At 50.7% G+C, this 16,496-nt stretch overlaps 1 protein-coding gene across 1 annotated transcript; it reads left to right on the top strand.

Moving 5' to 3' along the window:
* The first annotated feature begins 1,603 nt into the window (after positions 1 to 1,603).
* Positions 1,604 to 10,203, top strand: LOC121471475 (pepsin A). Its single transcript, XM_041722278.1, has 9 exons — positions 1,604 to 1,707; positions 2,143 to 2,299; positions 4,258 to 4,375; positions 4,863 to 4,981; positions 5,699 to 5,898; positions 7,294 to 7,410; positions 8,466 to 8,610; positions 8,704 to 8,802; positions 9,897 to 10,203. Exons 1-9 carry the CDS (start codon positions 1,652 to 1,654, stop codon positions 10,044 to 10,046), a joined length of 1,161 nt encoding a protein of 386 aa, XP_041578212.1. The 5' UTR covers positions 1,604 to 1,651; the 3' UTR covers positions 10,047 to 10,203.
* The last annotated feature ends 6,293 nt before the right edge of the window (positions 10,204 to 16,496 follow it).

Here is a 16,496-nt window from a genome sequence, read left to right as displayed (position 1 = left end):
TAAAAAAATTATTATGAATGGTTTCAGATACACATATTGCATCAAGTATAAAGACTAATGAGCACCCATGTACCCACCACCCAGTGCAAGACCCTCTTGAAGTCCTGATGAGTAGCCCCCAACCCATACTCCCTCCTGGCCAGTGGCAGCTTTGAGCCAGGGGTTTTATCTAATGCTTCCAGAACTTAGGCAAGCATCTGTCGGACCATAGGCTTGACCACATAAGTGCTGAGATCAGTTCACAAGTCAGGGTGAGAAAGTCTGGAGGGGGAAGAAAGAGAGAAGACAGGAAGCAGATATCAAAATACCTGAATGTGGAGATTATGGTGCAAGGATCCACATTTGGGGCACAGAGATGTCTTAAGAGGTAAGTCTGAAATGCAAGTGTGCTTTGGACTAACCACCCCTGGTCCCAACCTTGATCCACACTGCCCACGGCTCCACACTCACCCAGAGGCACTGGGGGATATTTGGGGCTTTCATGAAATCTATGTCTCTTGATTTGGAAAAAACAGGGGTGGCCCAGGGAATCTGATTTCAAAACAAGACCCACAGATAGGGCTTGCTGCTGACCTCCCTCCCCTACAATTTCTGAATCAAAATTTTCTTTCCATTTTGTCAACTGAATAAATCCCACAAGGTAGAGAATCCTGTGAGTTGGTAAGTATCCTCTTCTAATAAGAGGATCCTCTTTTTTTTTTTTTCCTTAAAGAGGACCCTCTTTGAAGTCATTCACGTGCTAGTGTGAATTTGCCTGGATAGCTTTGCTCCACTGTAGCTGATTCGATCGTATTTTAAGCATGGAGCACCTGGGAGACACAGACTCTAGTGGGATCTTCAAGATGGAGGCTTCCAGCCACCTGAGAGGGTGAGAGAGGAGCCCTAGGGAGAGAAGGGGTAAAAATGTGGAAGGTGCAGATCCCAATGACAAACCCAGCCTGGTTCAAGTTTGCTTCCTCCAGCAAAGGAAGGCAGTATTCTCCCACCTGTTCCTCTCCCTCCTCTTCCTCTGTGCTGCACACACCACTTTCCCAAGAGTCAGCCCAATTGCCGTGAGAAACAAGAACCTAGTAGGGCCGTAGGCTAATTTGACACCCTATATTTCCATATGAGGACATTTCTATGTGGAAATGTGTCCTGAGGTCTGAATCACTGACCTAGGCCCGTGCTTTGGGGTAGCAGCTCCAGAAACATGGTTCATCACTGAGTGGGGAACTGTCCTCCGAGAATCCCACCGTCCATCCCACAGGGGCAGATCAGGGTACAATGAGCCCCCCTTGCCATCTGCTCAATGTTAAGTGCACTTTAGACCAATTCTGTCAAAACATTCAGCTTGTCAAGTTTTAATGAATTCCATTATTTAAGTAATAAGCCACCGCTCCATAGCTTGCTCTCTGCAGGTCCGTCCCAACTGTGGGGTATGGTTACAGTGGAAATCTACTCAATTGGAAACTTCTCAGATCAGAGCTGAGGGGCGGGGACAATCTTATCGGGAAATTTTCTGTTTGGGGTTACAATTATGGGTGACATTTGAAGGCTGATAAGGCTGATCCCTAAGAACATGGACTGTATATAAGGAGCAACTCCTGCCTGCTTCTGTACACTTTCCACCCATCTACCCTTCTCTGGAGATTGGGACCTGAGAAGAACCATGAAGTGGCTGCTGCTGATCAGCTTGGTGGCACTCTCTGAGTGCACTATCATCAAGTGAGTCTGGGGGACTCGCAGCACCCGGAAGAGCTTCCATAGGCTCTTCCTTCTGCTGCCTGTCACCTTCCTTTCTTTTCCCTTGCATTTGTCTTCCTTCTTCCCTCATCCACATTCTTTCTGTTTCACCACCTCCAGCCTTCCTTCTTGTCTCTCTGCCCTTTGGGGGAGGCAGCGCTGCTGACACAAGTCTAAAGTCCTTCCCAGGCTGGCTTCTCAGCTCCAGCACCGGGCTGGTGACTCTGGGCAACCACTTCACCTCTTTGCATTAGTGTGCCCAAAAGGGAAGCATCTCTCCTCTTGGCTTCCCTCCTTCTTCCTCTCTTGGGCCAGCTTCCTTTTCCTTCTGAGGTTTCCAGAGCACCCCATAAGCAGATCCCTTGCCTAATTACTCTTCCTCCTCCAAACGACCTGTTTGCAACTGCTTTGCCACAGGGTTCCCCTGGTCAGAAAGAAGTCCTTGAGGCAGAACCTGATCGAGCATGGCCTCCTAAATGACTTCCTGAAGAACCAGAGCCCCAACCCAGCCAGCAAGTACTTTCCCCAAGAGCCTACTGTGTTGGCCACTCAGTCCCTAAAGAACTACATGGATGTGAGTCCCCAGGGATGGCAGTGGGGCAGCTCCAAGGACGCAGCCTTGGAGGAGAGAGGGGCTCCCAGGGGTCTTGGAGGATGGGCTAGGGCTCCCAGGCAGTAACCTAGGTGGCTGCTCCCAGGATCTCAGAGGCATGGGGGTTGCAGGAAGACTTGCAATCAGAGCCGTAGCTTTCATCTGTTCTTTGGTTCATTCATCCAGTGTCTATGCGTCCAGAGCACCTCCTTATGTGTCAGGCATTGTGCTGGGCCCAGTGCAGAGCAAAACCAGGCACAGCCCCTGCCCTCATGCTGCTCACACTCATTCTATAAGGAGAGACAGACAGTAATCAGGGAGCCTCACAAACCATGCCAAGTAAAGCAGGCCGAGGGCTCACTCAAACTATGTGGAAGTGGTTACAGCAAACAGCAAAGGTAGAGCAGGGCTTTCTAGGGGACAGGAGAGAGTCCCAGAGGGCTGACAGCTTGTGCCAGACCCCGTGACAGCGGGGAGCAGAGTGCATTTGAGGAAAGGAGGCTGGAGTTCATGGAGAGCAGAGAAGGAGAGAGAGGCACAAGCAAGACCTGAGGGGTGGGTGAGAGGAGCCAAAGACGAGTCTCATAATGGCTTGCTGCTGAATTGTCTTAACCAGGAGGGTTGACACGCCCAGATTGGAGCTTCAGAAAGATCACTCTGACTCTTTCATTTGAGATTCAATGGCCACACCTGTCCTTCAGTAGATATTATGTGTCCCTAGTGTGAATGGCATTAGGCCCAGGGTATGAAACCAGGTTGCCTGTTGTTAAGAGTTTAGCCTACAAAATCTGCCAGACCTGGTGCAAAGCCAGGCTCAAATGCTTCCTGCCCACATGACCTTGGGCAAATCATTTGAATTTTGAGTGAGCCTCAGCATCTTTGTAAAACAGAGCCGCTCATATCTACCATCAGGGTGTCGCTGCAAGTAAATAAGGCAATAATGTTTTCTGGAGTGCTCAGCCCAGGGCCTGACCTTAGTCAGAGCTTGGTAAAGTCAGCCCACCTGGTCAATTAACAAATATTTATAAACCACCTACTATGTGCCAGAGGCTCTGTGCAAGGAGCTAAGGAGATGATAGTGAATAAGTTAAGTTCATAGAGCTTATATTCTAGAGGGCAAGACAGAGAAGAGACAAAGAAATATGTAAGATAATTTCTGGTAATGACAAGGGTCACAAAGAAAAATTAATTAGAGTAAAAGGAAGAAGAAAAATGAGGGAGGGGCAAATTTAGATAAAGTAATCAGGGAGGGCCTCTTGGCAGAGGTGACATTTGACTGGGGCTCTGAATGAGTGACAAGCAGGAGCCAGCCAAGGAAAGATCTAGAATAAACTTTGCCTAGCACAAGAAATACCAAGTGCCGAGGCCCTGGGAGGGGAATGAGCTTGTTATCATCAAAGAATAGAAAGACCAGTGGGGCTGGAACAGAGCTGGCAAGGGAGATAATGCCACCCCTGAGACCAACAGTCCTGACTGTGTCCTTTCTTGAACCTGCTACACATACCTAGATTTAGGAGGCAGACATCTCGAGAGGTTCCCATCATTAGGTGACTCGTTTATCTCCCCACCAGCGATTCAGTGAAAAGGCATTTCAGCATCTACCCTGATGGGTACGTGGGGTTCTAGCCCTTCCTGAGAACGTGCATTCTCTAGGCTGATGAGACTAAGATACACAAGACAAGAGCTGAAGAGAGGACAGCAGATTATTATTGGGTGTTTGTGGTGCTTAAACGAGAACAGAGGGTGACAGGGGAGCAATCGGGGAGACTCCCAGGAGGAGGGGGGGCCAGGCTGGGTCTTGGAGGATGGATGCGTTGGACAGGGAGAGAAAGGCTAGGAGAACAGTGAAGGGCAAGGCAAGAGGGTGGGCTGAGCAGCAGACCCGGCAGAGGCCCCGGGGAGGCCCCAACCGCGAACTGTACGCCCCCCCGCCCTGACAGATGGAGTACTTTGGCACCATCGGCATCGGCACTCCTCCTCAGGAGTTCACCGTCATCTTTGACACCGGCTCTTCCAACCTGTGGGTGCCCTCAGTCTACTGCTCCAGTCCTGCCTGCTGTGAGTGTTTGGCCCTGCCCTGCCCAGGGGGCTCCCTGCCACCACCCCACCTGGGAGCCCAGAACACCCAGGGGCTTCCAATAGGTCCATCTTCAAGCCTGGGGGAGTCACTCGGGGATTCACCCAACAGGCGTTTGCTGAGCACCTACTACATACCAGGCACTGGGCTTAGGTGCCCAGGGATAAGGGGTAACTTACACACGGTCCCCACCCTCGGGAGTTCAGTCCCCAGCAGAGAGAAGTGTGACAGGGCTTAGCACCATGGGCAGCTGGGAGCCTGCTCTGCTCACTGTTTGCCTGGGGGTCCTTGGGAGGACTGGCCCAACGAGCCAGAAGTGGCTCTAAAGTCTGGGGGAAAGGTTACATTTCTCCTCCAAAGCCCCCACGCTCCCACCCGAACCAAGGCACCCACCCTAAGAAGACATTCTCAGCCCATGAGTCTCACTCAGCTTTTCAAGTTTGACTTTGTTACTTCTCGTCCTGGCAGCCAACCACAACCGCTTCAACCCTCAGGAGTCCTCCACATACCAGGGCACCAACCGGCCAGTCTCCATCGCCTATGGCACCGGCAGCATGACAGGCATCCTGGGATACGACACTGTCCAGGTGAGCACCTGCCAGCTTGCCCTCCCAATCCCACCCAGCCCTGAAGCCATCTTCCCAGGACCCTGGTGACCACAGCGCACCCCCTGCCGAGCTAGCTTATTCAAGCAACATGGGTCTCAGTGAAAACAAAGTAACCTGAGAGGGATCGCAGGAGGGGAAAGTGGAAAGGACATCACAGACATTTTTAGGTGGGGCAGTACTGGGTAAGGGGGTGGGGCACCAGAAGCCATAAGCCAACCTCAGTACCCCCAAGTCAAATGTTAGGTAGGGGAAAGGAGCAGAAGACAAAAAGTCTCAGTTCTCTTTCAGCACCTCTTCCCCCACTCATTCCCCTACCTGCAGCCCCCCTGAGTCAGGAGAACTCCAAAGGGCCACCCCCTGCCCCCCCCCCCCACAGGGTGCAGCACGGGTCAAGGGCTCTCTGACTAGTCTGGAGTCAGCTTTGCATCCAGTCATTAGAAACATACACATAGACACCGTGACCATCTGCAGCAAATCCTCCCTTTGCGTCGCAGACTATGGCCATCTGGAGATCCATCGCAATGGTTACTTCCAGCAGAATAACAAGCATTCCCAGGGCCAGTCCTTCTCCCTTCCAGACTGCCAAGCTGGGTCCTACTTGAAATGAAACAGGGATGCTCTGAGCCCAGGGCTGGCACCCCGCTGTGCTCAATCAACATGTGCTGATGGTGAAAATCTTGGTTTCCCCCAATTCAGGTTGGAGGCATCGCAGACACCAATCAGATCTTTGGCCTGAGCGAGACTGAGCCCGGCTCTTTCCTGTACTATGCTCCCTTCGACGGCATCCTGGGTCTGGCCTACCCTCAGATTTCAGCTTCTGGAGCTACACCCGTCTTTGACAACATGTGGAACGAGGGTCTGGTTTCCCAAGACCTTTTCTCAGTCTACTTAAGTGGGTAAGTTGGGCAGGGAAGTCATGACCATAGCACGGGGCTGTCCAGGGCTGAGCAGGTGGATAGGATTTCAGCAAGCAAGGGATTTGAAAGGTCAATGTCTAAGTCTCAAGAGGTAAATCCCTCCCTGATGAACTGTCTCCATTCATCTTGTTTTACCAGTGTGAGTTTTGTCACCTTAACACTTACAAAATTGAATGTCAAAAAAAAAAAAAAAAACAAAAAAAAAAAAAAACAAAATTGAATGTCATTAGCCGTTTGCTCCCCAGCACCAGTCCTCTCATTGCTGGCCCCCAGAAGTGGATTTAGTGAATCCACTTAAAATGGAGGCCAAAATTCCATAGCAAAAAAAAAAAAGAAAGAAAATAGGACTTATATCCTGAACAAGGGAACTTTTAAATGATGAAAGCAAATTTCTTCTGTTAGTTAACAAAACCTAGGTTCTGCTGGTGACTTTGAGTTAATTCTAAGGATGAATAAAGAGTAAGCCAAGGGTTGGTTTGGTTGAGTAAAGGTTTATGCAAGAATATAAGAGGGTGTCATCAATTTTCTTGAGACACTCAATTTTCCTCTGACAAGTCGTTCTCTCTTGAAGCAATTTGTCATGCTCGACGTTGTTCTTGAGTTGCTAACTGTTCTGCTGTAATCTCCACCTCGTTGGGTTACATTGTAAGGTCAGACGTTTGCAGGGAGGTAGGGTGGGGTTAAGTGAGTGGGGATTGTTTTATCCGCGGCCAGTTCTTCCATGGTTTATTTCTTATCATCACTCACCTTTGCTTCCCTATCTCACCCCAAACTGCAGAGATATAGAAAGTGAATGTCCCCGTTCCAAGAACTCCTGCAATTTACAATAGGAGAAGCCATTCATTTGTTTTTCCTCTTGCCCACTTAATATTCCAATCTGCTCCTACACATAACCTGCCTTTATGGATACTTAGGCGTTTCTTTCATCTCTCCAACCGATCAGGATTTTCTCTACCACAGCACTCTGGACGTTACAGACCACAGAATTCTGTGCATTCACAGAGGCTGTCCTGTACATCACGGGTTATTTAGCAGCTTCCCTGGCCCCTGTTTACTAGCTACCAGGAGCACCCCTATACCCGGCCGAACCATGATGATCAAAAACATCCTAGACGTTAGCAAATTGGAAACTGCTCCTGGCTGAGAGCAGACAAGTGGACACTGCCATGCATTCACCTGGGGCAAGTTGCCTCATGTCTTTGAACCTCACTGTAAAGTGGAAATAAAAATAATGACTCTGTCTGTCATACCCTCGGCACAGCTCCTGGCACTAGCAAGAACCCAGTCGAGGGTGGCTCTCAGGATGCACCTAAGAGATGTTCAGGTTGATGAATGAATGAATGAATTTCTATCTCTTACCCCCACTTTCCATAGCGATGACCAGAGTGGCAGCGTGGTGATGTTTGGTGGCATCGATTCTTCTTACTACAGTGGAAACCTGAACTGGGTGCCCGTTTCTGTCGAGGGTTATTGGCAGATCACCGTGGACAGGTCAGAGCACATGGATGACTAACATTCTGACATGGGCAGGTCTCTTTTCCATATAGACTCGTAGGTAACTGAGCTTTCGAGAATCGCCCCCCAGAACAGCCAACACAGAGAAATGTACCCCAAGGGAAGAACATACAAGTTGACCAAGCCAGAGAGGCTGCAAGGAAAGTAACTCACTGGAGGAGCAGAGCTGCCTGGGACCCCCAGATGCTCTGCAACAGTGAGACAGCCACTTCCCTTCTGGTCAAAGAAGCAAGACAACCTACCAGCATACATATCCACACATCCCAGCACTTAAGGGACCTTGAACTGATACATGCCCCTCCCACCCTAGGGTGAAGGGGCTGAATTGTTTCAGGGCATCCTTTCCACTTTCCCCTTTGGGGCCTGCCCCTCCCCCACGCAGACTCCTTCCCCAACTGCTCATCACCCAGCTGGCCTGCTGGGGGGACCAACTGCCCAGGTTTGCCCAGGAATGAGCAGTTTCCTGGGATGCCAGACTTGTAGTACTAAAACCAGGATGGTCCTGGACAACCTGGCACATGCTGGTCACCATGTGTCTGCCCCAGCCATGCTAAAACTTCATCACCTCTTTCACCTCCTGTCTGTGCTCCGTATCTCCATCACTCTCTGCCCATGATGTCCTCTTGCAGCTCTGCACCTCCTTAGCAGCCTCTGGGGCTCTGCTTCCCTGAGAAGCCATCCCTAGCCACTCAGCACCACCACCCTCCCCCTGGATTATGCTTCTGTTGCCCTGCCATGTGTCCTGCTCCTCCTGCTCCTACTCAATCATAACCTATCTTCCCAGCCAGCTTGTGTGTTCTCTGCAGCCCAGAACCATGCAGCTGTCTGGTTTTGCATCTCCCATGCCTAGCTCAGAGCAGGCACTCAGTCAATATTTGTTGAGTAACAGAATGCATGCATGAATAAGAGCTGCTGGAATTTCATGTATTGGCCAATGGATGGAAGGAGGGACCCTCTGGGGACACCTGGTTCCTCCTTGGGGAGATATACCCTGGGGACTCAGGGGACCCTTACTTGCATCTCATCCTTAGTGTTACCATGAACGGACAGGCCATCGCTTGCAGTGATGGCTGCCAGGCCATTGTTGACACAGGCACCTCTCTGCTGGCTGGCCCAACCAATGCCATTGCCAACATCCAGAGCTACATTGGAGCCAGCCAGAACTCATACGGCCAGGTGAGTCCAGCCCTGACTTTCCCGTTCTAGACCCAAGTGGTAGGTCTGCCATGTAGAAGAAACAGAAGTCCTCCTAACCATCACTCTTTCTAGATGGTGATCAGCTGCTCAGCCATCAACAGCCTGCCTGACATCGTCTTCACCATCAACGGCATCCAGTACCCTCTGCCTCCCAGTGCCTACATCCTACAGGTAAGGAGGCTCTGGTCCAGGCACCCACATGTGCCTGCAGAGACTGTGGCCACATACCACCTCACCCTTCTACCCCCAGGCTTCGCACAAGAGAAAGTGTACTTCCACAGGCTGAAGCTGACTTCTGTTCTGGACAGCCTCCAGAGAGAAAGAATGCATTTAAAATGAATGTATGAATGAAAATGTGGATGCAGGGCCCCCCAAGGGGAAAAGGGAGGCAAAGGCAGGTGGCAGGAAAAGAGAATTTCTGGTTGGACACCTGAGTCCAAGCCCTGGGTCTCAATAACTAGCTCATTGATTCCAAGCAAGTTGTAACCTCTCCCGGCCCTCAGTTTCCTGGTCTAGAAATGAGAGATGTCAGTGTTCTCCACCCTCAGAATGTGGTTAGGGTAACTGAGAAGGATCCACCACATCAAAGCTACAAAGTGTTGAGCAAATGGAAACCATACATTCCATAGGGTCAGGGTTTATGATACTCCCACTGTCTCTACCAAGTAACAAATCTTTACTTGGTAGAGTATGAGCCACAGGACAATGCTTCACTGACCCAGTGGGTCAATGTCATTCAGCAAGAAGTATGTATTACCAGGCTGTCCCCCACGGATGCTGATTAATTAGCAGGGGTAGTGGTAGAGGGGGTGGTTCCAAAACTCCCCAGGTGGTTCTAACGTGCAGCCAAGGTGGTGGCCCGTAGGCCGTAGTAACTGAAAAGGACGAACAGTGATCTGTTTTGCCACTGGATGGGGTCAGAATGAGAAAAGGCTGTGTCATCAGGGCTTCCAAAATTCTTCACAGTAGCTGACTTCTCCTTAAACCTCTTAGCTCTTACGCTAATGTCAAGGTTTGGACATCCACCAAAAACACTGAAAAATGTCTAGTAGTACCTGGAAACCAATAGGAGAGAAAACAGCTTATATAGGCAGACCCCCCGCCGCCCGCCCCCAGCCAATAAGAGCCAAGTCCCCGGACACAAGCCAGGAAGTTCTTCCGTGCACGTGCCTGGTGGTGGCCTGCCGGCCCTGATGCTCTGTACTCAGCACCTTGTCACTGCTGAGCCTGTGCCCCATCTCCAGCTTTATCCTCCTTTTCTCCAGAGCCAACAGAGCTGTGTCAGCGGCTTCCAGGGCATGAACCTCCCCACCTCCTCCGGAGAGCTGTGGATCCTGGGTGATGTCTTCATCCGCCAGTACTTTGCCGTGTTTGACAGGGCAAACAACCAGGTTGGCCTGGCTCCCGTGGCCTGAGCCTGCATCTCTCCTGCCACGTCCCAGCCTTAGCTGCCCACTCTAGATGTATATAATTCTCCCGATTATTCTTCCTATGGGATTGTGGAGGAGGAATCTTGACCCAATTCCCTGTTATTACCAATAACGTAGAATAAAAACCTCACCTCCTGAAAAATGTTCTGTGGAGTTGCTTCTTCTTCCCGTACCACCAGGAGCAGAATGCCAGGGCAGGGGGACACGATGACCATGTCCGCTTGGACAACACCAAACAGTGACAGTGCTACCCGGCCCGTAAGAGAGCCAGGGAGATGAACAGCCCTCAGCAGGTCTGGCCGGGAACACCATATATAAAGACGGGCACCAGAAATGCCAGGCCTGTTGCCTCCTGGAAGAACAGGGCCTCTGGGTCCTTGGCAAGGGAGTCAACTTCTTATTTCTCCCAAAGTCAGTAAGGGATAGGGAGAGGAGGAACGAGGGCAAGGGGAGGCAGCATTGCACTGATGGAGATATTCCCTAAGCAGACCAGGCAGGGGCCAGAGGGGCCACCAAAGCTGACACTCCCAAATCTACCAGGCTGCCATCTGTGATTAGCTGGATGATCCAGATTAACACTTGAAGATCCCTCAATGTTCTGGGTGTAGGACACCGAACGGATCCATTTCCCTGTCGGTAATTTGAAGAGAATGGTGTTCCAGTTCCTGGGGCAGAGATTATGAAAAGGAAGTGGGCATGCCCGTTAGCAAATATGCCCTAGCCCAGCAAGCAGGAAATACTTAGAGCAGTGTTTCTCCCAGTGGGTCTAGTAGCAAAACATCCAATGAAATACAAAGTTACAGAATAAGCATAGAACATGTGGCATTCTGGGCCCTTCTTAGAGGTGCACGAGGTCTGTTTCCCAAGGGCTCTGAGCAGTGTTCCCACGAAGTCATCTGTTTCACCTTGACCCAGCTCAGCCTGATGCCAGAGAGCTGGATTCCAGGCTGAGGGCTGGGCCGGGCCTCCCCGCAGGAAGGGAGTGACTTTGGGGTGCCCAGACAGGATGGCTTTGGAAACTGTCTGGTCACATCCTCTTCCAATTTGTCATCTGTCACTCATACAAATACTAGATGTTGGACTCTAGGATGCCCTGGGTCTCCCCAGTGTCACTGGTACTCTTCCTAGCCCATTTTCCAGCACTGAACATAAACATAAACCTGATCACATCGCTCCCTTGCTTAAAACCTGCCCTATGACCCAGCAATTGCACTGTTGGGGATTTACCCCAAAGATTCAGATGCAATGAAACGCCGGGACACCTGCACCCCGATGTTTCTAGCAGCAATGTCCACAGTAGCCAAACTGTGGAAGGAGCCTCGGTGTCCATCGAAAGATGAATGGATCAAGAAGATGTGGTCTATGTATACAATGGAATATTACTCAGCTATTAGAAAGGACGAATACCCACCATTTGCTTCGACGTGGATGGAGCTGGAGGGTATTATGCTGAGTGAAGTAAGTCAATCGGAGAAGGACAAACCGTGTATGTTCTCATTCATTTGGGGAATATAAAAATAGTGAAAGGGAATATAAAGGAAGGGAAAAGAAATGTTGGGAAATATCAGAAAGGGAGACAGAACATAAAGACTCCTACCTCTGGGAAACGAACTAGGGGTGGTGGAAGGGGAGGAGGGCGGGGGGTGGGGGTGACTGGGTGACGGGCACTGAGGGGGGCACTTGACGGGATGAGCACTGGGTGTTTTTCTGTATGTTGGTAAATTGAACACCAATAAAAATTAATTAAAAAAAAAAAAAACCTTCAATCAAGGGACGCCTGGATGGCTCAGTGGTTGAGCGGCTGCCTTTGGCTGGGGGCGTGGTCCCAGGATAAAGTTCCGCATCAGGCTCCCTGTGAGGAGCCTGCTTCTCCCTCTGTCTGTGTCTCTGCCTCTCTTTCTGTGTCTCTCATGAAAAAAAAAAAAAATAATAATAATATCTTTAAAAACAAGAACAACAACAAAAACCTTCAATCAATACCTTGCAATTGCACTTGGAATAAGACAATCCATCTTTCAGGCCCTGGGCGCTCTGGTCCCTGAGCACCTCCCCTGCCTCACCTTGACCCCCCCTCACCCTGACCCCTCCTCCAAGCCTCTGTCATCTCCACAAATACCCAGACTTCTTCCCCATCTCTGGACCTCTGTACGCACTGTTCCCTTTGCCTGGGTTCCTGCTGACTTTTCTTGACCTTCAAGTAAAAGGCATCCTGCAGATCTCAGCTCACACAGCACTGACCTGCAAAGTATTCCCTCACCACCCTCCCATGGAGCCTGGCCCCCCTATCTGTTAGGGCACTTGACGCATCCTGCAATCATGTATCTATGGGACTGCCTGTTTTAGATCCATCAAGGCAGGCACTGCTAAAGCCCCGGCATCAAGGGCAGGGCCTGGCACATCGCAGGTGCTCAATGAATATTTGCACACCCAGTAATGAATTCAAGACAACTTTTTGAAAGGGAATAAGGAAGTGGCTCTAGTTTCACTGAGGACGTGCTTGACACAGCAGATGGGTCTGCTTCCATCTCCACCCACATTCTGTCCCAGTCGTACTTGGTCCTGAGACAAAGAGGTGGACTTCTCAGGTTTCTGAGGAGGAATTTCACACTGTCTTTGCTGCTCTGCTGTGTTCGTGTTTCTGGCATTTCTCTAGCGCTTCCCATGAGCCAGGCAGCATGCTAGGCTCTGGGGAGGCAGGCCCTGTTTTCCCAGACCTCTGCTCCTGCCCCCCGCCCCCCACCAGCTGCAGCTCAGCCCTTCCCTCCCTGCCCCTTTTCCCTTTCCTCGCTCTGGGATTCCTGGATCCAGACAGAATCTAAAAAGACTCCCCTTTAAACAGACCATTTGGGCTGGGAAACCCAGAGCTGACAGGCCTGATCTGACTCTTTCCACTCTGCCCCTCGAGATAGATAGGATAGATTCACATTAGCACTCTACAGTCTGGGGCTCCTCCTCTGTTCATCTTTCTCCATCCCCCGCAGGCCTCGGGGGTCTAAGCACAGCTTGGTCCATCCTTCCCCTTCACACTTGTCCAGGAGTGTATTTTCATCTCTGCAATCTCTGTTCCACCCTCCTCAGGCACGGAGGGTCTCATGCAGTGCTGGTGAGAGCAGAAACTGGTACAGCTCCTAGGCACCATTTGGCAATATTTATCAATGTTAGAAATGCATATGCCTTCCAGCCCAATGACTTCACCTCTGGGAATTTATCTTAAAGCCATAAACTTGCACACGTGCTGAATGATATAAGTACGAGGTTATTTTTGTAGCATCTTCTCTGTAAGAGCAAGATTTGAAACGACCCAAATGTCCACCCGTGGGGGGATGGTTAAACAGACTAGGATTAAAAATAAGTGTGCTCAAAAGGTACTGGGAAAGCTCTTGAGAAGAGATTGTTAGATGAAATGAATACACACACAAACGGGTGACAACCAGGCTCATACAATGCTATCTTTGCATTACAAAGAAAGAAAATAAGATTTGCTCGCACTTAGATATGGGAACTGAAAAAGGACACCCAGAATCAGAAACCGTAAAAAGAAGAGGGGGAGCAGGGTAGACAGGGGATGGGGGAGAGGTCTCACTGAACACAATTTTACATGACGTAAGCGTATTACACATTAGAAATAAGTTAAGGGAGGACATCTAGGTGGCTTGGTCTATTAAGCCTCTGACTCTTAGTTTTGGCTCAGGTCATGATCTCAGGGTCATGAGATTGAGCCCTGTGTCAGGCTCTACACTGAGTGTTGAGCCTGCTTAAGGTTCTGTCTCTCTCTCCCCCACTTCCTCCCACCCCTCTCTAAATATATATATACATATATATGTATACATACACACACACACACACACACACACACACACACACACATATATATGTATAAAGGGAAGGTACTCTTAAACCTCTGAGTTATCCTAATTTGAAACCTACTATAGTTTGTCCTTGAACCTGTTGATCTGAAAATCTCCAAAATCAGGTCTCTTGAATGGGGTCTGGTCATTTGGCCATTTGAGAACTCCCTACGCCCAGTGAAACTGGATCACAGACCAGGCTTCCAGGATCCTGTCTTCCACATCCTCTACTGCTTTTCAGAAGATTCCTTAAGTGTGGAATCCCAAGTAAGGGACATTGAAGGGTGTGTTCACCCAAAACCAAACACCTGAGTGTTGAAGTCTGAGAATTCAGACCAGCTCCTCCCATTCGTTAAAAGCAGCCCTCACCCATCCTAGGGTCTTGAAGGCAGTCCTCCAGCCTGCTGGAGCCAGTGAGCCCTGGACAGGGGCCCTAGCATCCTGAGGCTTCTTTCAGGCTGGACATGTTCTTCCCAAGTTGGATCCCACTGGGGCTTCCCAACATGTCACATCAACCCTGCCTGAAGGAGGACAGCTCTGACCCCCACCCCGCCCCCGCCCAGGTGACCTGGGAAGGGACTACACTGATCACAGTGTGAGGTAGTGAGGGTCTTGGCCAGCCTGGAGGCCCTCTGCAGACAGTTCCCTCACCTCTTCCCTGAGTGCCTGCATGTGGCTGGAAACCAGTGGAAAGGAGACAAGCTCCATCCTCAGCCCCAGGCAACTGGGCATACTGGAGAGCCAACAGCCTGGGAGCAAGAGAGGGACAAGAGTGTGGCATCCTCAGGCCCTTGGGAGGACAATTCTGAGGCATGCGCTACATGGTCTCCCAGAGGGTCTGCAGAAGGACTGGGTACCAACTGCCCATAGACGTGACCCACACTTTAACACCCGGTGATTGATTTTCTTCCTGTCTCTATCTCACCGCCCCCTCCCTCACTGTGCTCCCTGGGATCACTTTCCAGGTCAATGACTCTCCCCCAGATCTCTGGTCTGCTCTTGGGGGAGCCCAAACCAAAATAGGGTAATCACACTGCCCTACCATAAACTATCTCTGAAACCCCACCAGAAGTGATGTGAAGAGACAAAGCCCAAGCTGGAAGTCAGAGAAACAGGGCTCTCCTCCCAGTTCAGACTTCACCATCCACACAACCTTAGGACACTTCTTCTGGGCCTCTGTGGTCCCCACTGTAATTGGGGAGAGGAAGTCTAGATAAGTGTTTTTTATACTTGGACCACCTTGGGGAAAACGTTTACAGCTGTTGTCCTGTCCTTTGTTTTTCTTTTTTTTTTTATCATTCAAAATAAACATGATTTTCTCAAGCTCAAGAGAGAGGGAAACTGGTATTAAAACTCAAACTGCACTTTACTGAATAGCAATGAGAAAATTGGCACTGACTCTCAGCCACTACCACATTGACAGCTGGGTTGTTCAAGAGGTGACAACATGGAGGCAGCCAATATTTTACACTTCCATCCTGAAATTAGATCCCAGAGGGCATGGTGAGGTGGGCAGGCTGCCCTGGATTCCAAGCATAAACCACTGAGACATATGAAGGCACTAGTGCGTGCCATTGTCACGGCTCTCTATGGCGGGAGGGTTAGGATCCCCACTACACAGGTGAGGGAGCCAGACAGAACTAAGGCCCCTGGGCTGGTCACAGCTGAAGGGCATCCCAGATCTCACTCTACACCACACACCTTAGGTCTTACTGGACAAAAAGATCTCTAAGTCCTCTGCATCTCTCAAGTCTTGGGTTTCCACGCTCCTAACTAGAAATTCATTGGTCCTGCCACCACGCTCGGATTAGGACCTCACAGGCTCACCGATGTCTGGGCGGATGCTTCACCCTGGCATGTGTGCTGAGTGGCAGGGCAGAGAAGAGCTAGTGGGGAAGGGGGAAGCGGGGCTAATGGCGGTGGGGCTGTGCCCCAGGAGGTTGCAGAATACACGGTTCTCAGTGGTAGCAAGCTGGTGACCCAGGGACAGCATAGCTCCCTTCTGTCTTCTGTCTCCATCCCGCCCCCATTAACAATAGCACTATCCTCTTTCCATCTGTTGTGGATCCACCGCCCAGATCCCCCCACCCTTTGGACTGACGATTTTTTTCTTTGGGACTGACAACTTATTTCCCCAGCTGCTGGGTAGGCTGTCGGCTAATAGGTCTCGGCCTTGGGCCCCTAGGAACAACCTGGGCTGAAGGGAGCTGCCCTGCCAAGGTCACGCCCCTTTCCTGAGGCAGCCCAGTTAGAATTACCGGTCAGCACGGGGCAAGGGGTGGCAGTGTGGCCACAGAGCCAACTCAGGTCTACTCAGGACTACTCTGAGGGGCCATCCTAGCTTCCAAGGGGGTTGGCTGAGGCTTGTGATCCTCCCTCGCTTCTGCACTCCCTGCCTTCCACCCACAGGGGCCACTGCTGAGAGGGTGCCCTCAGGAACTGTCAGCTCCTGTCCCATACAACCCCCCACCCAAGGAACCCAACCTGCAAAGCCTCCTCTGTCCATCTTTTCCTATTTCCCTGGAGAGCCCCCCAGCATCAAAAGCAGCAGGTGCTTCCACAAGAGCCCACCCCACTCCAGTTCAGG

This window comes from Vulpes lagopus, chromosome 11, assembly GCF_018345385.1.
Source record: "Vulpes lagopus strain Blue_001 chromosome 11, ASM1834538v1, whole genome shotgun sequence".
Lineage (NCBI taxonomy): Eukaryota > Metazoa > Chordata > Mammalia > Carnivora > Canidae > Vulpes > Vulpes lagopus.
This window is presented reverse-complemented; position numbering and strand designations above follow the sequence as displayed.

Excerpts from the sequence above, each read along its gene's own strand:
- LOC121471475 (XM_041722278.1), top strand. The coding sequence starts at position 1,652 with ATGAAGTGGCTGCTGCTGATCAGCTTGGTGGCACTCTCTGAGTGCACT. Across the intron at positions 1,708-2,142 it reads TCTGAGTGCACTATCATCAA|GGTTCCCCTGGTCAGAAAGA; the intron begins GTGAGTCTGGGG and ends GCTTTGCCACAG. Across the intron at positions 4,376-4,862 it reads CTGCTCCAGTCCTGCCTGCT|CCAACCACAACCGCTTCAAC; the intron begins GTGAGTGTTTGG and ends TCGTCCTGGCAG.